Source organism: Boleophthalmus pectinirostris, unplaced genomic scaffold (assembly GCF_026225935.1).
Source record: "Boleophthalmus pectinirostris isolate CB_2022bp ecotype Guang Dong unplaced genomic scaffold, ASM2622593v1 HiC_scaffold_17, whole genome shotgun sequence".
In the NCBI taxonomy this organism is placed as follows: domain Eukaryota; kingdom Metazoa; phylum Chordata; class Actinopteri; order Gobiiformes; family Gobiidae; genus Boleophthalmus; species Boleophthalmus pectinirostris.
Genome location: NW_026571115.1, coordinates 18,160,088 through 18,185,266, shown reverse-complemented (window position 1 = coordinate 18,185,266; position 25,179 = coordinate 18,160,088). Strand labels below are relative to the sequence as shown.

Genomic DNA, 25,179 nt, shown 5'->3' with positions numbered 1-25,179 from the left:
GGATTTGCTTTGGAAAGTAACTTCGGAAACACAATTTGCTTTAGAATAAATGTTTTATGTAGGTCTGATATCACATAAAATATAACAGACAGTGCACAATTTACATGAACAACACAACAGTTAAGGCATTTGGGGCAGGCCTATCTAGTGGAGTTTTCCATACAAGATACAATATTTACAGGAGAAAAAAAACATGCCAGCTTGCAACAAATTCATAATATGGTCAATGCAGAAACCATTTTCAAACATGCATCAGTCTTTCAGTCTTTGATCCAATAACGTTATTCAACCAAGCATTTCTTAGTCTTGATGCCAATCATGTTTAAAAAGAATGCAAATAATAGCTACTGTGTCCCATGCCTATTTTCTGCAATAATTCAGAAACATACTGACCAGATTTTACTGGCTATATTAATGCAAACCAAATAATTGCAAGGTAACAAACATTCATTGCTGCTCACATTTGAATAGTGTCTCCATTATAAATCAGGAGACATCTGCAGTTATTCTATCCAAGGCCTCAGAAAGATGGCCTGTAGTCATGTTCATTCCCAGAATCTCATAGTGTGTCTTTACATGATTTAAAGAAATATGTAGAAGGTTATATCTGGAAGTCAGTCCCAAAGTGTCTGATCTGCGCTTCAGTTATGGACATATAGGGGGTCCTCATACTGGGCGAGTACTGCAAGGAATAAAAACAAAATTATGATCAAACAAAGGTAGGCTGCTAAGTATCACATGTTAGTTGAAAGAAGGGCAGTACAGGGGCATACGTCACTCACATACAGAGCAGAGGATCATGGAACAAAACAGTATGTACATTTGTTAAAATCAGGTGATAATAATAATATACTGTATTAGATTTAAAGTTTTGGAATATGGGGAAAATGGAGAACAAAGCACTTACAGTGTTTAAATGTCTGGGCAAAGCAGTGGAAGTTAAATTAAAAAGCGTGTTAGTGGTTTAGTAGGCAGAGTAAATGTAAAGAACAAAAATATTGATGAATAAAATTAAAATATCCCTGAATTTACCTGCCATATCTATTTCTAATAATGTTTTTCCTGCATATTCAATTTCAAATGCTTAACACGAAATACCTCTCATACTGCACACATTTCAGTCTCACAATAATTCAGCCATCTTCCTTCACTGAAGCATTCTGACAGATCTGCCTAATGCCCTAATCTAAAAGATTAATCAATTTCCACCAGTAGCCAGTAGAGGGCAATGTTCCTTCATTCCAAACCCCTTTGCTAACTTCCTTCACTGGAAAAGGTGTTTATAGATCTCTCGTATATTGTTATGCTTGTGGTGTAGAGCGCATGCTTCCAGTTAGTGTTATAGCAGATTGGAGGGCAGCAGTGGCATTGGCCTCATTATACTAGAGACACAAGGGCCTCATAGGGCCAACGCACCGATGGTGGTGGCGATCCTCTCCCTATGAGTGGCATATTCTCATAACGAGGGTTGCCTCCAAACAGCATGGCTTGATTCCTGAGACAGAATAAAAACAAAAGGTGGTAAAGTTGGAACACCGGTACTGACATGCTTTCATTGTATTTTTCTTACATGTATTCAGGGGGCTGTAAAGTGTTAGAAGTAGACTGGGGAGGAGGTGGGAGGCTTGTCTGACTGCCAATGCTACTTGTATAGCTACAAAAACTGTGGATGTTAGACCTTCTGGGGTTGTAGGACAGACGTCTGGCCTGGGGGTTAAAGGGATCCTCCTCATCGATGTCGTCATACTCCCGGTCTCTGGAGACAGCACAGAGGAGTCAGAGGGTGTGCATGAGTTAACACGGTGCAGCAGTGCATTATGGCTGCTGTGTAATGGGATAAGGGGGTCACTGAGAGCTGACCTGCTGCCCATTAGTGTCCACACTCTCAGGATTGTGCACAGCATGGCAGAGAGAGCACAGGCAGCCAGCAGAGAGAACAAAGAGAGGTAGAGCAGCCCTTCCACCCCATCATAACACATCCCTATTAGGGCGTCCACATAGTCCTACAGGATGGACACAGGAAGTCATTAATGGATGCATCAAACACTGTCGAAACATTATCCTTCCTATCACATAAAAGCCTGGCTTTCAGTCACAACATCTGACATATTTTCTATATATCTTTAAGACATTTTACTCCATTTTGGAGGATACAGTCCCTTAACATATGCAGTATGCACAGCTTATACTGGATTAATTGAATTAGTTATGTTAATAAGATGCTTGTCTACAATTCTCCATGGGCACAACAAAATTTCATCCTTGGTCAGAAAATCACAACATACTTTGTATTGTTAATACAGCCTACAGTGGAACCAAATGGTCAGATTATGGTTAAGTCTTTTGCTCTTGGTTATAGTTTATAATACAACAATGTCATTTGTTATGTGTTTTTTGAGTCAATATATTTTCAATATTTTATACAGCACTTTTTGGCCACTCAAAGAAAGCATTATTCATTCTCTCCGCACTCAGTGGTGGTAAGCTACTACTGAAGCCACAGCTGCCCTAGGGCCGACTGACAGAAGAAAGGCTGCCAATCCACACCATCAGCCCCTATAACCACCACCAATTATGCACGCACACACTTCTCTCATACTAGACAATGTGGGTGAAGTGCCCAGCACAGAGGGCACCTGGAATTCCCATTGGTCTCCTATCCAAGTACTACTACACCAGCCTTGCTTAGCTTCTGAGATCTGACGAGATCTGGCTGTGACAAGCCAGTATGGCCACATTTTAAAAGCACACTGATGCATATTGGTATAATACTGTAATTTATTGCACGCACAGTGACCGATCTACAATAGACTTATCTTTATGCTGCCTTTATCGGATCCTTCTTTGTACACCCCATCACTCATTTTAGTTCATATTGTGGGAAAGTCTACTGCACTTACTACACCATATTGTTAAAATAAAATAGATGTACAGATTGTTAAAGATGGCAATCACAGCAGTGCTGTGAGCTCTAAAAATGGTCCCCATTACCTTATGTATTCCACGGCAGTCGAGCAGGGCTGTTAGCTGGTTCAGACTGAACTCTGTTGAGTTCAACAGTCGCTGGATCCCCAAAAGGTCTTTCTGTACAACAAGGAATAAAAGTGGAGCGAATGCTTCACAGCTTTTTAGAGAGTGTGATAATAGTGTCTGTCAGCTTAGGCACTTACCTCAGCAGAAGGAAAGATGGGCACCGTTAACCGCAGTAAGTTCTGGATCTGGATTTGCATGGTGGTCACAGAGCGCTGGCAGATTGTCAGGGACTGTGAAAACAAAAACTTAATAACAACCACATAAACACCCACAAAAACAATGAGGCCATCAGCATTGTTTGAGTGTGTCATGCATTCTGGTGTTAAGTAAGGCTTCATAATTCCGCTTAACACGGGACATCCCAATTCAGACAAAAAGATTATCCCCAGACACCCTCAGCTTCGCCCACCCACTGCAAGCCCCAACATCACAAATCCACAAACACAAACAAAGCAGCAATATTTATATCAACTAGGCCATCGGATAGGAGATTATCCTTACCCACTTAAAGAGATTTAATTTAATCCCAAAATGGATAGGACAGTGGTAAATAAACATGGTTTAATCATTATTGGGCATGGATTAAGATTTGTTTGTTGAAGATGTGACATATTATTATGGCTTTGGCTACAAAAAACCTTCAGCAGTTGGACAGTGTTGGCCAAGATACAGGCAACTCTGCACTACTTTACTGGAGTGGTTCTGGTTTAGATTAGTACAATTCAAGCCCCACATACGCGATTGCATTTTAATACAAAACCCTGTGGCTAACATCACTCTTCATCTACAGCAAACAAACAGTTAACTGATGTTAGTAATTATAAGAATGGGAAACTTACATATGCATAAGGAAAATTAAATTGGCAGTAGAAAATGAATTACTTGATTGAATTAGCACAAGGCTGCCATGCTTTACAGCATCATATTATCCAGTAATTACAATGCGATGTAAAAAGAAAAGCAACCATTGTGTAGTGCATTCAGAAATTTCACACTGGATATTTTGTCAATACCTGTTGGAAAGGATTTGGTAGATTAGGACTGCAGAACAAGTAATAGTGTGCAACATCTGTGAAGAGAAAGAAAATCACAATATGAGGTTACATTAGGGAGGTGCATATTTGAATAGCTGTGTTAATACAGATTTGGTCGAGTGAATACCTGCAGTAATGATATCCTTGGTTTGGTTCACAATAAATTTGTCTGGAGACACACAGAAGTCACTAGTCCCCTGTGAAGGAGAAGTGTGTTATGTACATTGGTCTATGTAAAATTTACTTCAAAAACACATCAACAAAGTGATGGTTGATACAAAACTAAGCAGGACTGTATATATAGTATATAGGCCGTTGCACTTCATGGACATAATTAACGACATACTTTTTTATAATGCAACTATGGAGGGCTACAGAAATGCATACAAAACTGATTCTGCAACATAGTCAGGGTCTGTCTACGGTCAGCAGACCTCTAATACATATGTATGGCACACAGTAATAGGCAGCCACTAGTAAATTTTAATTTCCAAAGAACCCCACACCCTAGATTTCAATTTCTATCTCATCAAACATGTATAACCTTTTAAGTTTTTTTTTAAAATATATGAATATAGTCTTATTTCAAAATGGCAGCCAATTTGCTGCATGGTGTTCAAATGACAAACAGGTGCAGCAAGTTCTGGTTGTAATTCCACACATATTTGAATTCATACAAGAGATCCGTGCATGTAGACAGCTCATGTATTTGCAAGGAACAGCCTTAAATCTGTAATAGCCACTTGATATTCCCCTTATCAGCCCTCACTCTGGCTGTCTGACTGTGAGCTACAAGACATAAGGTGTAGTACTGGATTCCACTGCTCAGAATATGCGTTTCACAAAGGTCAGACATTTTAATGCAGGGTCATGTTGCACTGTAATGAGCAAAGTTGAGCCTAAGGCAGGCCTCGCATCTGAAAGAGCTAAAACATAGATCCACTTTATGCAACCATATGCCTAATTTCATGTTAAGAATCATCTGCTGCACAATCTCTCAACCTCAGTGTGATAATCCAGACCTCTAGATAAAGTGAACAGAGAGTGGACATGAGCAGTGAAGAAAGTCTGGAGTGCCCCGACAGCTTTACTAATCCAGACATGAGGAACATGTGGCTGCAATCAAGAAGAGGGCACCATCTGTCACTGTTAACCAGGATAAGACTGTACAAAGTGTATTGTGTGGAAAGGAGGGGATTTAAGGATGTATTACTAGAAAGAGCTATGTTAAGTACAAGAATATTAGGCGTTTTCTCTCTGGGGAAGTTACATGTTCTAGTAAAGACATTAGAAATTCTAGGTAGTTACAATGCAGAACAAGCACAAAGCACAAAGTCTGTACTGTTCTTGAACCTCCATTAGACAATCTATCAACTTGTCATACACACAGACTCTGGTCTCACCGAAAGAGGAAGCTAAATTATTTCTCAACACAATACACGATGACTACTGAATCAGAAATGAGTTGTCTTTTGTTTTCTTGTTTCCTTGCATGGTTGCTATAGCAAACATCTAACTTTTAATGTGTTGTGGTTTACGAATGAGATGGCAAATGTTTTGCGTGAAGGCAATGCAGATGTTCCCTATTCATGGGGGTAGGACAGGCACAAGAGTACACTGACTTGAATTGAATGTGCTTATATCAACATTGCAAAAATAAACTATTACACCAAGGCCAAAACATACCATTAGATGGGTCTTTGGTTTGGAAAAAGGCATTGATTTTTGGAAGGCAACGGAGAGCTAATAGTAACTATCATCTATCATCAGTGTAAATCATACCATCTCTACTTTTATTCATAGGGAGGATACAATAGGACTGTATCGAGTCTAACTTTCTCACCACAGCAGTAGCCATGTCTGCTCCCAGTGAGACCCAGCTGAGTATCATCGACAGCATCACCAACCCCATGATCCTGCAGGGAAACAGCAAATGGAAAAAGACACATAGAGGTGACACAAACAGGCGGGGAGAGGGAGATGAATCATTTTTTATTTGTACCTCAAATCTTGTTTTTTTTTTGTTGTTGTTTTTTTTATGTTTATATATTAACAGTTTGTTTTCTCGCTTTTGCTGGATAATTCAACAATTTAATTTCTTTAACCCTCTCAGGCTCAAATTAAATTTTAGTAACAGGAAAAAATCTGATATTTGGGGAAAATTATCATATGGGGTAGTAATATACAATCCTGACTTTTTTTTGAGAGAGAACTTCACATGCAGTGTGTTCTGGGATGTTCCAGATTTGCAGCATTGGCCCGGTGTGGTAAATTAACACTGAAGACTGAAAATGATGTGGACGCTAACTTTATTTGTATACCACTTTTCATAACAATGAAAACAAAAAGCACAGTGTCACAGTGTTTTACAGTGGCAGAACAACATCACTTTTTCGTGTGGTACTCCAAAAAACAATTTTTATCCTTTGTAAACAACAAAAGTACTTTGCACTTCTGGCAGGCCGTTTGTGTGTAGTTATTCCTACACAGTCTGCATCGTCCACGTTTATCAGCATGGATGGGAAAAAAGGCTCCTGAGTAAAAAAAGCTCATAAAATATAGATTTGGAGAAGGAGGTGATTGGCATTTAGCTGTTGAAAATCTGCAACGCCTGCCTGGAGAGGGTTAAGTTGCACAGATCATCAGTGGTGGAAGAAGTAGGCCTACTCATATTTGTTACTTAAATAAAAGTACAGATACCAGAGTAAAAAAAAAAAAAAACTCAAGTAAAAGTAAAAGTATCACATGAAAAAATATACGTAAGTGAAATGATTGAAGTACCAGTTTAAAAATGTACGTAAAGATTAAGAAGTATTTTGTGCAGAGTTTGAGATTTAATAAAGTTTAAAATGTAGTGATTTTTTATAAAGATTTGTGTTTAATTTTGTATATTTGTGTTAATTACAAAAGTGTTAAAAATAAACAATCAGACCTTTCAAAAAGGGTTAAACTATCATAAAAAATTACTTTATTTTTCAGTCCAGTTAAAAATGTAGTGGAGCAGATAGTACAAATACCTGCTCTCAAACATGAGGAAGTCAAAGTAAAAAGTATCCACTGTAAAATAAGTAGTACAGATACCAATTTTTTTTTTTTACTTAAATGCAGTACTTCACTAGTTTTTAGTTTGTTACGTTCCACCATTGCAGATCATGTACAAAGTTATGACCACTTGTGTAATACATGTACAGTACCATCATACACAAAAAAACAAACAAACTGGGAGACTTTGTGTATTCCAACAACTTTCCATCAGACACTGTATTGATTTATTCAGCAAACTGAACTATATGGTCTTATTTGTTTCCTCCTTCCACTGATTCAGCACAGTCCTTTCATACAACTAATTTAATAAGAATGTAATAATCATTGCAGGCAGAGACATACCCTCTAGAGCTGCAGTTTTAGGGATGTTTGACTCCAAGAAGAAGAAATGTCTAGCCCTGATGATATCATCTTTGTCATACTCACCCTAAGCCTTGTCTTCTACATCTTTAATGACAAAGTGTTCACTTGCTTCCTAATATCTTTTCAACTCACAGGAGTACATTTCAGTTGTCCAAATGTTATACCTAAATTAACAGCTTCCTGAATTTCCTCGTTTAAAATAGCAGGAAATATATTATTTATATGGACTTGAGCTATACTTTAATAGAGATCTTGCAGAAGCATATGCCTAAAGACAGAAATACTCAAAGTGCTTTTTCTCTTGCACACGTCAGTTCTGCCCTGCTGGGTGCCGCTTGCAACATCCCTGCACCAACTTTCATTTAGCCGCTGCACTGTCAATCACTGCGGGCTTTCTTCTGTGAACCACTTGACTTTTCCCTCGCCCTTTTACAGTTTAACAAGGCCTTTATGAAATATCGAAAAAGACCCGCATCTCACCCAGGAACTTAGAGACGAGTATGGAGAGAAGGGAAAAAACATCATAGTAGATAAGAGTTTCACTTGACTCGCACCCATAAAGCAGCCTAAGAGCACTTAATAATTAGTAGAGAGGGCAGACTTGTCCTGCTCTGGCAATCAATAGGCATTAAGCAGTGTCATCTGAGAGCACCAAGAACAAGATCTGTGTCTCCACCGTTAAACGAAACCAAATGGGACAGCAAAAATTAGACTCTTTCTGTCAATGAGGAACTAATTGGTTCATCTTTTGTTCCAACAGACAAAATTAGGAAGGATACCATGGGTGAAGCTAAATGGGTTTTTTCCCATGTATTTGAGAAAATCTGTCTTGCCCCAGTACAGAGTTATTGTATAAACAGTTCCTGAGGTCAAAATAAGTCTGCTATGTGCATACATCTACATCTAATTAAGAAGCATTTTATTGCTTGATAAACAGGAAATGAGCATTAACATGCTAGTTGTTGTTATCTTTACTGTCACTCTGCATTGGTCACTTGAGCTGTGAAAAGTGCTTATAAAGTAAATGCAGTGAATAATTAGGATTGTTAGGAATGGATATGATATTGATGTATGAAATTATATGATATTAATGAGGAGTACCACTGGACCATTGCAAACTGTTCAAAACTAGTTAAAACTAGTTCTGTTTCCATGTTTTTAAGACACTAAAAATAACAAACATTGTCTTTAAAGGTCTTTTGTAGTCCCTATTTTGAAAGTACTGGGTAGATTAAAACATTCAGCTATAGCTTTTCTCTGATTCTGATTCTGCAGTATTTCATAAATCTTTTCCTGTTTGGCTTTACATTTTCAGTAATAATTACTATTTTGTTAGTCATTAGATGTTAGCTCATTTTAGTAATTATATTTTAGTGGTAATATTAACTGAATGCCACAGTAAGTAAACAGCTCATCAACTATATTGTTGCCAGGGCAGATTTCCTATATTTGAGTCATTTATGTTGAATTACTTAAGAGGGCAGAGTTGGTTGATATTTTGGATATAAAGACATCACTAGGGCTGACTGGACTGGAGTGGGGATTACTTTGCTCAACTCAACACATTTTTTATTCATGTAGATTGCGTCTCACACTTGTTGATGATACCTACAGGATGAGGAGCCATCTGGACTGTTTGGCCATTCCCAAGCACATGGTCAGGCAGATGACCAGATCAAAAATCAGCAGCAGTAGGTAGGTCAGCCACCTGCGATACAGACAGACAAGAAGGCCTAATTATTCACTTTCACTTAAGTAGTACCCTTAAAGAACTGCTTCATGCACACTACAATAGATCAGTGTAAGTCACATATCAGCATTCTCGTCTCCCTAGTTAGAGCCCATCTGTTCCATCAGGTAATTTCCAGCCTGTTGGCTTAATAATTCAGCAGCACAAATCCATAGACATGAATTTTTCAAGCTTTGGAAATGTCTTTCACATGAACAGATTGCACTTGGTCCGCACTTGAGCTTGTATGTGTGAGTGACTAGCCAAACATATGGGAATATATGAGTCACTTTTATTTCCGGATAGTGACAATATGAGTCCCGCTGGCATTGTAAATCCTATGGAAATTTTAATCCAGTGGTGTCACAGTTACAATATACCATATGTGCATTAAACTCTCCAATACTGCTGAGTAAGTGTATACAATGTTGTCATTAAAAATACTGCAGAGGTTAATCCAGCGACCCTATTTCATGGATAAGATGTCACGATTTTTATTCAATGCTACATGCAATTAGGGATGACCAAAGGGGTTCTCCAGTGAATCGGTAGTAAAGTGCAATGTCATTTTTCGCATGGTCCAAAAATACAAACATTTGATCATTGACCAGAGATGACTCACAACAGGCAATTTATAGCCCAGTGGCTCTGACAGAGAATTCAATAAACCAGACAGAGATGAGTGAGTGTGGTTCAAGGTCTAGAAATAAGGCTGGAGTTTAGAGATGGCACGGTGGCACTGAATCTTTTGTGTGAAATGGGAGGAAAGCAGTCAAAAGGCTAAACAATAAAAAACAATTCAATATTGTCAGTAATCAGTATTTATATAGGCATTTTTTTTAAACATGCATATTTGAAAACACTGGCCCATTTATCCTCCTGGAAAATGCATCCTGTTTAGACTACATTTAATTTACACATTGGCACAGCATTGTCAAATTGTTATTTTGGTTGTAATAAAAAGCCTAAATTTCACAATATCTTAAAGATCAGGAAGTAGAGAAGAATCATATCCATAACTGAAGCCAAATGCTAAAAATACAGAAAACTGAAAGTGTAGAGAAGATAATCCAGTAGATAACCAGGGGGTGGATGACTGAGAGCTCACCATGGAGAAGCCTCGGAGAAAGTAAACAAAGCAAAACTGTGCTTAATTCAAACATGCCTCATATACAGTGCTTCTGAAAATAGCTGTATGAACGTTATAACAGTGTGTATGGCAGTAGTAACAGTGGGCAAGCGAGTAGAAAAAGATTTTTGTACTTTTGATGAGGGTAGACGCAGTAAGAAATTAGTGGAACAAACTGGAGTCATGGGATCCCTGAAGGGACCACTCACATGTGATAAGACCCGGCATTCGAATTACCCTGTCACTGAAGAAGGGAGGAAAAATATGAAACGGATTTTGTCTACTGAGCGGATCTGTGGGCTCAAGTGTGCGATTTATCAGAAGTATGTCCCATATTTGTCATCAATCACTTTTTATAAATATTTGAGGTTAATATTTAATATTTCATTGGAAGGAGTACAACCACTGAGCAGTAATATCAAACTGCAGAGCTATAGTGACCCAGTATTTGTACAATTACTGTACTACTACTTTTATATTTACACTGATATTGTTTTATAGTCCCCGCTACTTTTACTTTCTACTTTGGCATCTCAAGAAAAAAATACCTACATTATAAAATTCTGTGAAACAAACATTATTAACTTTTCTCCAAACTATTTAAATCTGTATGTACCTGTAATATTCCACAAAAGCTGTTTGATCAGCAACAGTCCCCAGATCGGCATTGGCTGCCTTCAGGTCTGGGAGGGCAGTCATCTCTTGGATTACGTTGTTGACCATTAACTGCATGAATCGCAGAGCCTGCAGCAGATCTGGCCTTGTGGAGAAGAGCTCATCCAGGCGCTCCAAGTGTCGTTTTAGTCCAGTTTCTGCATTGTTCATGGCCCCAGTGACCTGCAACCCACACAGGTACAATTTAAGTGGAAAAAGATAGTAGGGCTGCATGATTGTGAAAAAACTAAAATTCAATTGTACTTAAATTGTGATTACATTTGCAATGTAAGGTTTCAATCAGTTAATCAAACTTTATTTATATAGGCCTTACCACGTTCGAGGTGACCAAAGTACTTTACATTAAAATCAACATAACATACTGCAAAAAGAAAAACATTAAACAATTAATTAAATAAAACTAATTGTGCAAACTGCCATTGCAACAATCCCATACATTTCAAATTGTTTGTAAAAGTCTAAACTACAGGATTAGCAAGATTTCCCTAACAAAACAAGTTATGGTGGACATTCTGTGTATTGCAAAAGCAGAACTGTTGCACACAGTCTTCATCTAATTATAAAACATTTGATCTATTACCCACTTGTAAGAAAGAGCAATGTTAGTCACTATATGACACTTTGGGATGAGAGCTGGCCCAGCTGCTCCCCTTTTCCGTCTGAAAAAGCTGTTCTGAAGCTGTGCTAATGGCAAAAAAAATAAATTGCTTGAAAATACTAACAATGTGCCAATGGGTTTGTGAGAGATTTAAATACGTACTAGTATGTATATGTATGAATACTGATAGACAAAGACTGAATTATGAACTGACAAATCTAATTCAAGAATCACATTTATTTCAGAACATATTTGAATGGATAAAAACTACAGGGTTATCACTTTTTATGCAGAATAAAGCAGGATATGTAGTTGTTTGTGGAGGAAATGATGGAACTTTAAAAAGTGCAGCCTTTGTGATTTGCTAATTGCGTCCATTGAAGTAGTGTTTTCAATTTAACTATGATTAATCTTGCAGCCCTAACTGTAACCCATTGCAATGAATTGTGAAGCACTGCTAGATAGTAAGTAACAGAGAAATAAAAGTACAGCTTTAAAAAAAAAAACAAAAAAACAAACAAAACAAAAATATGTTTTGGGGAAAAGATCTAGAAAAGAAGCTTGAGAATCTATGGAGCAGGAATAAATTAGAAGTGGTGATCCCATGAGAGAAAAGCCGTGTGTTTTATTCAGATAAACACAGTGAGAGTGAAATGTCGATAAAGACACCAGGGAGAGCCCTTATCACAGGTCTCTTTGATAATGACAACAGAGTGGGATGAAGGTGCACAGGAGACGACAGAGACGAAGAGACGACAGAGAAGAAGAGTAAACACAGCTGACTTTTCTGTTTCAAGCATCAAACTAAAGGACGCCCCATTCACACTTAGAATGAAGATGTGGGTGAAAGCGGGTGACATATTGAATCAATCGTGACATCGTGACTCATTCAGTGCAGTCAAAGTATAAAGTAATGCAGTATATTGGGGTTGTCAAAAGTATCGAAAGTCAGGTACTTATAAATACTTAAACTAGAATCGAAACTAGATAGTCAGTCATACTAAAAGAGTCACATTCACCAGGCATAAATTAACCTTTCCTGAAAAGCTTTAGAATGATATTGAGCTGTATCCGAACAAGTATAATCACACACATAATAAACATATACACTACCTGGATGACTGAGGGATTATACAGATATAAGGGCACATGATAATATAAAAGTAAGTACTATGATTTAATGATGAAAATCACATTTTATTGTCTAAAAAATTGTGTTCTTAATTATCATTTTGGTATCAGAATCAATCAGTTCTGTTAAGTATCAAGTCTATTATTCCTTCATATCAAAATTGAGTTGGAAATTTTAGCATTATGACAATACTAGTGTATATATGAGCTATTTGACTTTAATTGGGATACCGTACCCACAGATAATTTTGTTTTTATGAATGAAAAGATTGAATTTTTTGAGTATAACTTGGGGTGCGATGAATTAAAAATGTGTTTTTCCCCCATGTTTTTCTTCTAGCACCGTATCTTTTGGTTTCTTTTGATGAAAATATGCTTCTAAATTTTGCAAATGTAATTCTGTTTTTATTTTCCGACTTCATGCAATGCCTACCATCATAAAAAGTATTTGGACTTATGAAAAAAATTATATAAAGTAGTGTTGCTTGAAGTGATAATTCGTGGCTTGTTGTTAAAAACAGTCGGCATTCAAGGACTAAGAAGAGTTCTTTTTTACTTCTAAAATAATTAGATTCAGAAATAGAGCTGTATTTTAAATTCAATAATTTTATAATCTTGTCTAAGTATGTTGGAATATAACACCCAACATCCCCGTAAAGTCAGTGAGTTCGTCTAATTTTAACCTGCTATGCTCACCATAGTAACCATTAGTGTAACTCTATTTCCAGTGAATGACTGTCTTGTCACTTTTAAAGCATTTACATTTCTTAGACAATGGTTAGTCACTAGTAGAGCTTCAAAACGCCGCCTTCTTGACGCCAGTGTAATTCAAAGGGCCCAGATTAAATTCATAATAATGATGGTGTGCTAGACAGTATCCAGTAACAATATCCGGACAGACTACTCCGAACACAATTTCCATTGGGATTTCTCACGTGATTCCCGGTAACTTACTCTCTATTCCTCACCTTCATTCCCGCCTTCTTTCTCTCACACTTCCTGCCTGTGTAATTCTTATCTTGTCTTGGGAGAAAAGGACTCCATCGTTTTCAGCTGCTAAGATTTCCCTAATCTGCACCATGCGTCTGCTTTTAAAAAGGGATTACAAGACCTCACTTTAACTGAAAGCAGGTCAAAAGTACAGCGGGTCGGTATTGGACACAGAATTCCGAAATGCTTTGAAAAGAACCTGAAGTGACGTTATTGTAGTGATAAATGGCCAAAGATTTGTGAACTGTGAAAATAAAACAAAACGAGAGTCTCATAAGGTGACATATTGGAGATTGTAAAGAAAGATATTGAGAAGAACTGATGTATGACAAGAAAGAAGCTATCATTTTTCCCCCTAGAATCACTTTACACTTTGGGATGGCTCAATACACAAGTGCAACCAAGGCAGTAAATTGTAGACATTGGTTTTGATATAAGGTTATAGCTGCTTTTGCCTCATCCATTTCCCCTGGCAGCATTGAAGGACTCTTCCTATTAAGAGAACTGGAAATAGGAGTGATGTATAGAGTGATACAAAACAAGACACTATTGGAAAAAGCCACTGCCATTTAGAGTATTGATTCAGTGTTTCTTTCAGTCTGTGAATTTTTATAATATTGTTCATCATGGAGAAATAAACTAATTCAAACCTAACACACAAATATGATATTTGACAGATTTCATATAAAATTGTAATTGGTGTTTTATCCATTCATGCTATTTCTGGACTTATCCCAAACTTTCTGAGATGTGTTACGATCAAATAAAAACAATTCTGTGTTGTAGAAAATAGCTCAATATACTAAGATCTACCCTGCTCATTCAGTATAATTGATGCTTTGCAATAATAGACAATGCAGTGTATTTATGGCGTCCTGTCTGTCTCAGCAAAAGCTCGTCTGCATTCATATTACAACACACAATAGAACAGGGAAAGGCAAGATAACCACTATGAAGGGACAGCTTGTCACCTAAACCAGTTACAATTTCTGAATTAAAAAAGTTTAAATTAAATCAATCTTAGTGACAAATGCAACTTGAAAAGTAGAAAAATTGCAAATACTGGAAAGATTTGTGTTTCTTTGTGTATTCCTTGCACTGCTGACTCTTGACCAGGTTGTTGCAAATGAGAATTGTTGTGAATCGACCTACTTGGCTAAAGAAAGGCATTCTGCTGCAAGTAGTAACATGGACAGCTGGACAATTGATTGGAAATATGAAAATATACTACCCATTTTACATAAAGAAAGTCTCTTTTCACTGCCCGAGGGAACATCTGTGTCTCATGCAGCAACAGAAGACATTATACTATAGGCTCAAATCGATATCCAGGCTCTAGGCACAACAGAAGAGTGAGGAGTAGTCTGATATGGAATCTATACATGGACTCCTATTACTCCACTCCTACAGAGCATTGGAAAATGCTGATGAAAGAATAAATGTAGTTTTCAGTGGTTATTATTTTTTTTCATTATTTCTTTGTCTATATCTTCCTTGTATCTTAATGCTATTTATAGCCTTGAAATAAAGAATAAAGGAAGACTTAATTCATAATGGACAAAGAATGATTCAGGCTTAGTAAAGCAATATCATGTAAATTTTTGGAGGAGGCATGTTATATGGTGATAGATAAGTTTTTTTTTTGGCATATTGTGGAATATTACAACCCATGGATCAACATTTCCATGGAGACAAACAGAAGGAGACCTTCTAGACTAAGTAAGAGTCAGCTTTGTGGAGACATTTTTGCAGTTTTTATTTTAGTCTGTTTTTTGGCTAAAAAGTTACACGGCGGGGTTTTAATTAAGGGTTTAGGGTCAGGAGTTAGGGCATTAATTAATTAATGGCTGAGCCGGAGTCACTGAATCATCTATTCAGAATGAATAGATAAAGCAACTATTTATTCTTAGTGAATAAAGTCTTTCTTCATGTTTTATTATGGATAATTAAGGTGCGGTTATTACCAACATTTGAATGTAAATGCTCATTTGTTTAATATTAGGTGATTCAAGGCACTGAAGCAGTTGCAGGGAGCAAATTGTTTAAAGTGAAACATGTATTATCGAGCTTAGGAAGTTCAAAGTTAAAAATGAACTAAAAATTACAATATTTATTCCTTCTTGCTGTAGCTCATATTATTCAATGCTGCTGCACTAATAGTTGCCCTAAGTCAAACTAATTTGGTGCATCCACACAGACACACTGTCACATTTACAGGAGGTAGGGCTTAGCATCCATTAATGCAATGCTACTGGGAGCTAATCCACGCTTTGCTCATTCTGATTACTGCATCTTTCAAGGCCTTGTTGTGCCTCCTTCTATCCCCCTGCTCCCCTAAGCCTTTTCCCAAATATTTTCAACTATAATTGTGGGTCAGTGAACGAATCCCCAAGTACAAATCCCTGAGAAGCCCTCACAAACAGCAGATGAGACCCCCTACAGTTTTGGATAGCCTGTCGACAGATGCACATTCCATTATTAACAGTCTAAAAGTCTCTAATGCATTAAGAGCTGTGAATCAAGGTTATCCAGTGCACAAGGGATGGAGCCAACTCACTTGAGTGTGTGAGTGTGTGTGTGTGTATATGTATATATATATATATATATATATATATATATATATATATATATATATATATATATATATATATATATATATATATATATATATATATATATGTATATGTATATATATATATATATATATATATATATATGTATATTAGGGGTGTCAAATTATCGCGTTAATTGTGATTAATTAATTACAGTCATATTTAGCGCGTTATGTTTTTTAATTGTGTTAATCTCATTTTTAATCTCTAACTTTACTGTTTCTGTATGCGAGTTGCTTTATTATTAAACCAGTTTTTATGTGTTGTTGGGACAACAGCACACACACACACACACACACAAAAAAAACACATTTATACATTTTTTTATTTCGGTAATTCCACTCATTGTCGGAAACCCACACAAAACGCGTGCAGTAAGAGCGATGTAAACGTCACGTTGGCGGCGTCAGTCGCACAATGGACGAGGTCGAACAGCCAGTAGAACACGACGTGAAATATAAAAGAAAATAACAAATATACGCCTACAACTTAAATGTCACTGGTGAAAACAACCTGCATAGGCTCATGATGTCTGCACTACTGTCCTATAGTGACCTGCCACATGAGGGGACACGCACACAAACACACACAAACACAAACAAACACAAACACACACCTTCATCATCGTCATTAACCTGAGAACGCGCGGACCACGTTTCCTTTCGTAGACACTGCGTGGACGCCGACGTGCTCCTGTGAGCCGCGTGTGGATCGTGTTTTCTCGCTTCCTCCTGTGCGCCTCTAAACCAGAACTAACACCAAGACTAAAACCAGGACTAAACCAGGTCTAAACCAGGACTAAACCAGGACTAAACCAGAACTAAAACCAGAACTAAAACCAGGTCTAAACCAGGTCTAAACCAGGACTAAACCAGGACTAAACCAGGTCTAAACCAGGACTAAACCAGGACTAAACCAGAACTAACACCAGGACTAAAACCAGGATTAACCCATTCCAGGACTAAACTAGGACTAAAGTAGGACTAAAGCAGGTCTAAAGCAGGTCTAAACCAGGACTGAAACAAGGATTAAAACCAGTGATCTCATATATAAAGCATTTCTCTATCAATAATATTTTTAACATGGTTAAGGAAAGACTGGACTTTTTATTGTCTTTAAGTAGACAAAAAATATTATGTTCAGATTTCCTCGTCTTTGCTACTTTACAACAAACAGTTTCTTATTCATGGAGACTTGGGCTCAACAGCCAATTTGGAGAGATTTGTTAAACAATAAATGACTTTATAAAGTCACTTTTTTTAATCTATATCAGTCTTTTGATCTGCCACAATAATGTAATAATGAATTTAAATGAAAATACCTCAAATTGAAGGCTTTTCTCAGCAATTTTTAGGTGAGATTAAAATTTGATTAATTAGATTAATTAATTACAGATCATAATTAATTAATTTCTCAATTTTTTTAATCGCATGACAGCACTAAATATATATATATATATATATATATATATATATATATATATATATATATATATATATATATATATATATATATATATATATGAGCTAAGAGTATCTCAAACATGTGTGAATGAAACAAAACGCAACTATGTTTTTGAGGAGATGACAGCATTCTAACATGGTTTTGCATTAATTAATTACTTTAATCAATTTAAGCGCAGGTGCTTTTATTGCTCAACAATAGCTTGCATTCTTTCTGTGAACCGGGTTGCCTCCCCACAGATCTGACCAGTAACTTAGGCTAGTGCCTGCTTGTGTAAATGTAGAGTACGTTTGGTGCCATACTGTGGAACTTTCTAGGCAAAGCATAAACACATCCTTAGACACAAGCAGGTGTTGTAGCCTCCAACAGAAAAATTACAAACTACACTCTCAAAATATTGTTATGTATTATTATTACTATTTGATTGTGACATAAATTATTTTCTATTATCTTTTTTTCAAATAGTTTTTGAAGCACTTTTGTATTATTTTTGGATTATGTTCTGATATGGGATTGTGAACCAACTGCACGACACCTTTCTGTATTATTACTCACCATATTGTTGATACTGCCAAACGTGTGATTGGCATTGTAGAGGGAGTAGGTCAGCTGGTACATCCCATCATTGGTCTCGCTGTTGCCATAGAAACCCACTCCCACAGCCGAACTAAGGAACAAGTCAAGAGTTTAAGAGAGAAACGCAATCACATAAAAATATTGTTTCACTTCGCTGACTGTGAAAGTGAATGGTTGACACAATACTCTTTCAGCATTTCAGCATTCAGTAAAAAAAAATCTTTACACCCTATTTGTGCTTATAGTATGAAAACATTCATCAAACAAATTTTTTACAGTTATACTGTAATAATTTTTGTGAGAAATGTATGTTTTGTCTTGCATATTGATACAAATTATATTATGGTGTATAACCATTTTGCAGCCGTTTTCAATTAGCTGACGTCCCTGTTTAGTTTATAGTATAATGTAAAAGAATGCACTAGAATTCTTTGAGTGCCACAAAACCCTAAAGCAAACAGCAAAATCTTTCTTACTTGTGATAAAGGAATTCTAATGCCAAACTTTAGCAATACTGTATTGTATGCCATATTTTTACTTCATGCTTCTTCTTGCAGACTGTTATTGAAGACACCTAAATGTTATGTCTTTGACATATTTATAGAAAGGTTACTACTATAATATTCTTATCATAATAAACCTCATTTAACATGCTTTGATTCAAGTCCAGTCTTAGTTTATCCTTGTTCACTAATTAAACATAGTTAGTTATCATATGTATTTTAATAGAGATTGACCAATAATAAAAACCAATGGTCAATAAGGTCTCCTGATATTTTTGAGTTGATATTTTGGGGCAATTCTGATTATTTTCCACAAATGATATCATATAAATTTTGTACAAATTCCCATCATCCCATTTTTTTTTTTTTTCCCACAAACATTCAAGAGAACTGTAGAGTCACATTTTGTGCACCTATTTCTTCATATTAAGTCTTAATCTAAAGCTTTGTGTGTATTTTTTAGGCAGCAAAACTAAATATAGAACTGAAGGCTGATATCAGCTGATAAATATCGGCCCAATATATCAGCCAAACTATTTCTTTAATTTGTAATGTTGATCACGTCATGTTAAAATTCATTTATGGTAGCACATAAATAGTAAACCTTCCAGTTATCGTGTATATGTGCACTAGGTGGATGTTTCTCCTCTTGTATCCACCTGCTTCCTGTCAAAGTAACCTTGTAAGCATAATGAAATCCACCGCCTTTGTCTTGTTCATTAAAAGACTTCCCTTAAATTATGATTAATAGCAACAGGACCACTTCTTCTTGTGTCCAAATCATGAAAAGCACAATTACACTAACCCTTACCAAAAGTCTTGAAATGTGAAATTACTCCATTCAAATTGAAATTCTTGTTTGATGGATTTGAGCATATTTGTGTTGCAGTCAATGCAGCATGACTTGGACAATTGGGTTTTTTGGTGGACATTAACCCTCTGGCCTGGAAGTGAGAGAGAGAGCTGGTAATGACAAGGTAATGAGACGATAATGAGACAGGACGTCATGGGCAGCACAAGCCCTGGGGACAAGCATGGAGCTGCATTATAACGAATGGGACTAATCAAACTATAGTGTGCTAGGTCTTTTTAGCCTTGAATTTATGTTAATTTTGAAAAAGAGAATGTCAATGCCAGGGTTTTAATTATCCAAATGATTCCTGTGAGTTTGTATGGAGGAAACAAAGGGGAGCACTTCCTGTATTACCCCAAGACATCACAAAGTGGAACGAGGTGTTTTCAGTTTGAGAAAAGAACTCAGCCTATTATGCTGGATTTGTGTATTAAACACATGTGTGCGTAAAATAAAGCACAACTCCAGGAATGTTTGTGATGAGGAAACAACATTATAAAATAATATCAGAAAATTAGGCCCTTTAATGATTACACAGGATTATCGAGACCATAAACAAACATTCCCATTGTAGGATGAGGCAATAAAGTTAAAATTTTAGACTGAACTGATTTAATTATGCTTCTATATTTGTTATTTTTCTGTTCTGAAACTGATTAATTTACCTTTAGCCTATCAATCATAGCCACTCATATAAAAAGCTCATTATTTCAAGCAACTATTGTCCAGGGGATCAATAAAATATAAATTTGGTTGCACAAATAATTCAAATTCTTTTGTAATAAGAGTTTCCATTGGTGTTAATTTAAGACTCTTAAATTTAATCAAATATTGTCTGGAGATTGCGTTTTTTCAAGGGCATTGAATATGATTAGCCACTCCATTGTATCTGTTCACACTGAGGCCCCTCACTAAACAACGTCATGCTCCCTCACTTAGTATCACAACAGAGCCAAGCAGTGTTAAATCCAACACTTAAAACATGTCACAAGTTAAAACATAACTACACACAAATTCAGTTAAGACTTTTGAGAGAAATCTCCTCTCTGTACTGCTTCCAGATTGTATTTTATTAAAGTATATGTAGACATAAAACATGGATAAGGTAAGGTATGTGCGATGTGTCCAAAACAGACGGCTTTCACTTGGGTATGATAAAGTATGATGATTTAAAGATAAACATATTTATGTGAACCATGACCAGTAAGAAAAAGAACTGGCTGTTCAGGACGGCTGATATGAATCAAATATTGATTAGCTTCAGATTTAATAAAGAAGAGGGTTACAGTACCAGTGTCATGGCTTCTTATCAACGACACAAAAATTGCTGGGTTTTTCCCCCCAGAAGTTTCATACATTTTTAGAATTGTTATTTTCACATGCTCTTGCAGATGTTTTCTCTTTCAGTGAAAGTTGGGACAGTACATTCACTTTTCATCCTACATCCTGTGAACAGATAGAAGAACCAACCTCCTACTGTCAGCATTATTGTTAACAAGATTGGTAATTTGATCATTAAAGGGTCTACATTATGCTATTTTCTGATCTATGTTACATTATAAGATTTTTGACTCATCAAAAACATACCTAGAGTTTTGTTTAGTTTCATCCCACATGTTTAACACACAAACCCTGCATATTTCTACATATTATCATATTATCTACAGTATATTTCTCTTAAATGGAAAAAACTCTGTTCAACCTTACTATGTGATGTCGTAATACAAGAAGTGCTCCACTGTGTTTTTATGCCACATACAGCTTCATTTGCATCATTTAGATAATTTCAGCCCTGGAATTGCATCACAAGGTAGAAAAGACCATTTTCATTTCACTTTAGAAATGAAGAAAGACCAATTAAAGGGTTACTCAAACATGTGGGAATTAAACTAAATAAAACTACAGGTATGTTTTTGATGAGTCAATGGAACAACATTATAACATAGCTTCAAGAGTCAATTTTGTAATATATTGTACACAGTTGTATTACCAGCTATGTCGTTGCAATGTTGCAATGTTTGTGTATAACAAAATTAAATAAAATGTACTCACCAAATGATTAGGCCGGATAAAACAGCAGCCCATGTGATGCAGCAGGTATCAGGCCTTTTAGTTTCTTCATCGAGGTCATGGCGACAGACACAGAGCCACACCAGGTACACAGCCAAAAGCAGCAAGCTCAGGCATAGACCCACAGCACCAAGGAATGCGAAGACAACTATAGACTGCAGCAAAAGAGAATGAGAGAAATACATCATAAATATTCAGTATGGAAAGTATACACTTTAAGCATGTGCAAGCCATCGCATTTCAGTTTTGACTACAGTTATTAAAAGTACACTTTATAACCATTCTGGTGGGTGGTCCTCAATCTTTAGTTTAAAGGTTAATACCTTTTTGTCGAACATTTCAGGCAAAGCAATAACATATCCATGGAGACAAGCTAGACCAGAAAAAGTTACATAATGTATTTTTAATTGCTTAATCACAAAATATTATGAATAACAATAATAATAAGACAAAGAAGAAGAAGAATTTTTCTTGAATTTTATGGGCACTTGTATGATCCTGCTAAGAGGCTTTTAAAAGATGACTCACAAAATAATCTTCTTGACAATACAAATATTATGGTTTAATATAATCAGAATTTAAATTTTGACCCAATTAATCTTCATAATATTTTTTCCAATATGTATGGCTCCCAAATACAGATGATGTACAAATAGAAAAGTAGAAGACTGCGAGTAAGCCAATTTACAGGCACCATTGGACAGAAAAGGCTGGAGCCTGAGAAGTGTGAGAATCACCAGCTCCTTAAAGATAATAGTAATTATCCTGAGTGACAAAGTGACAAATCTTGACTCTTGATAAATTGGGGTGACTACAATCTGAAAAGGTTAACAGCTGCCGTGAAAACTACCAGGGGTCCTAAAGGTCAACTCATACTTGTTATCTGCTTGGTTTAAAGTGATGGGCAGAAACATAAGGATTTGTTTGTGATCTTCCAGTAAAGTTGACTAAACAAAATATGTTTTCTTTGCTATTTGCCAAGTATAGCAGAGGGGGATTTTGACAGCAGCAGCAGTGGAGGAAAACAGAAATGTTCTTAGGCAGTGAAAGGAGGGAGGTCATGTGACAGGAGAACTTTCCTTCAGTCTTGTGATTATTGGTTTGGTGAAATATTTGACCCTCAAGGAAGTAAAAAAAAAAATACTGACATAAGGACTGTACTGTAACACAAATGAATCATCTAAAACCACAAAACGGAAGTCTCCCCCCCCCCCCTTTTTAGCTCCTTTCCCATATGCGTACATATTCATAATGCTTGGGAAAAAACAACAAGTCTGATATTTGTAAAACAATAAGGTACAACATTAATTTTGCTTTTAAACCACATAATTATTAGAAGTATATTAATTTTGTACTGAGCTGACTAAGCTCCTGGACAAAATCCATAACATTTCATTCTGTGTTTATGATACGGAAACAAATCTATATTCATAATTTACATTGATTCCACTTACCACTGGCTTTTAGTAACTTGTAGACAATAGATGTGTTCTTTAAATAGAGTAGCTATTATAAAAAAAGTCAGTCTCCGTATTTATTCCATATTCTATATAAAAAAGCCAGATCAGACTCATGCCAACAAACTGGCCTGCCGTAACCTGCCAGCTGCTCCAAACCTGTAATCCAATGACTTGCTAATCATTGAGGACACTATCTAAGGCTAATTACTCTCTAAGTGCTACTACACTACAACAATGTTCACAGTTAAGTTTATTTGTCACCCCTCCCTTCCACCGCCACCTTTGGTTTGTAATTAGACATGGCACATTTCAATTTCCACAGGCTGCAACGCTCTAATGAGGACAGATAAACAAGAGAGAAAGTCCACACTCTGAATGGCTGTTACCACCAGACAGTGCTGTGATGAATGTTCTGACACAAAGGAAGAAGTAGCCTAGAACACAAGTCCATGTGTCAAATAAACAACATGGAGTGTATATGGCAGGTTATAATGGTCTTGTCAGCTTTATGGACAGCTGAGATGGTGTCACCTCTCTTCACTCAACTGCAACTGTGAGTCAGTGACACCTCTGACCCAGGGTAGAAGTGGCTTGTTGTACTAAACACAGGGAGGGAACACAACAATTGGATCTATGTGCAGTCAGCATAGAGGTTCTCAGCTATTATTTGATTTTGAACTGGAAAAAACAACACAATTTTATTACAGTATTATACAATAAGAGTCACTGATCTGATCTTCCTCCTGAGACAAATGAGTTAAAATGTTTTTGTGAATTAACAAACAAGTTGATAGCATTAATAATATTACCTATTTAGTCTGTTCCCAATGGCCTATGAAGTTTGCTAAAGAGGTCATACTGAAGAGATCATATTTTATAATCATTTGTTTTAACAAATTAGGTTAAGTAACCGATAATGCCAGGGTCACATAAAGCATAAATGTTGTTCACATTTCCACAAATAGTGAAAGAAATCAACATAAATCTGTGTTTATGTCTTGAAACAGTTTGAACTAAAGGCGGATAATGCTGGTCATGTGTCGTCATGTGAGTGATGTGCGCTACAGTAGTGCACGCTCCACACACAAAACAAAACACAAAGAAAACTCTCTAAAAGAAACCTTTACGCCACATTAGCTCACATCTTGCTTTGTTTACATTTTAACCTCATGCTCATAATCGATTTGCAAAGTCTGCCGCTCATAATTTGGTAATGGGAGATCGTGCGTCCTGACGCACAGGTCCGTTTACCAACCTGCTGGTAGCTGGACTCCTCCGGTTTGAAAGTGTTGTCCACGGGCTGAAAGACAAAGTTAAGGTGAGGAAAATTGTGTAGCCAATAAGTCCACCACGGAGCGACGTAATCGAGCCTCGCGGTGGCCATTTCTGCTTCAAAAGAATCGCTCCACCGCTGTCAGTCAAGTACTGACACTTCTCACTTTAGTCCTAGTTGTCTCCAGATTGTTCCAAGGGGGAAAGACAAAAGAAAAACATTAAATTTGCCAATGGTGTATGATAAAAAACTCGATTCGGTTCGCAAATATTCTGAAATAAACTTTTCATGATGCGAGTTCAGCGCATAAGGCTGAGTAACCTCTTGTCTCCTCTAGGGGTCCGCTCATCCCCGACACTGGGCCAACTCTCGTCTGACAGCCCAAGTGAACCTGCCTCCTCCAACAAAGAAGGCGTGACACCAACTTTACAGTAAGTCACGTCTGGGATGAAATCAAACAAGTATTTAAGTGAATATAGGCCTAAATCAGAACGCATTTCCTAATTAATTTGACCCAAAATTAACCCATGCGTGCAACTTTTAGTTGCGCGCGCTAACCATAAACCAAACTTTGGTCCACCAAAGTTTTTACAAACACACGCAGCCAGAGCCTAAAGAAGGAGATAGATTGCACTGGCCTC

The 25,179-nt window shown here is 36.7% G+C and overlaps 2 protein-coding genes across 3 annotated transcripts in view; one reads left to right on the top strand and one right to left on the bottom strand.

Annotated features, from left to right (window-relative positions):
• Positions 1-34: 34 nt before the first annotated feature.
• ttyh2l (tweety homolog 2, like) lies at positions 35-24,926 on the bottom strand. 2 transcript variants are annotated; one of them, XM_020932856.2, is made up of 14 exons: positions 24,521-24,926; positions 21,788-21,960; positions 18,359-18,470; positions 10,950-11,170; positions 9,088-9,183; positions 5,911-5,983; positions 4,195-4,264; positions 4,047-4,102; positions 3,171-3,263; positions 2,992-3,084; positions 1,861-2,003; positions 1,679-1,756; positions 1,417-1,495; positions 35-682 (listed from the first exon to the last, which is right to left on the bottom strand). In XM_020932856.2, the coding sequence occupies exons 1-14, from the start codon at positions 24,647-24,649 to the stop codon at positions 602-604; spliced, it is 1,497 nt and encodes a 498-aa protein (XP_020788515.1). In that variant the 5' UTR covers positions 24,650-24,926; the 3' UTR covers positions 35-601. The 2 variants fall into 2 exon arrangements, with proteins under 2 accessions (XP_020788515.1, XP_020788506.1); XM_020932847.2 differs by having other exon boundaries at positions 1,571-1,756; positions 24,521-24,924.
• sdk2a (sidekick cell adhesion molecule 2a) overlaps positions 24,877-25,179 on the top strand; it is a 182,327-nt gene continuing 182,024 nt past the window's right edge. Inside the window, 1 exon segment of the mRNA XM_055152572.1 lies at positions 24,877-24,969. The gene's annotated coding sequence lies outside the window, so the exon portion shown is untranslated.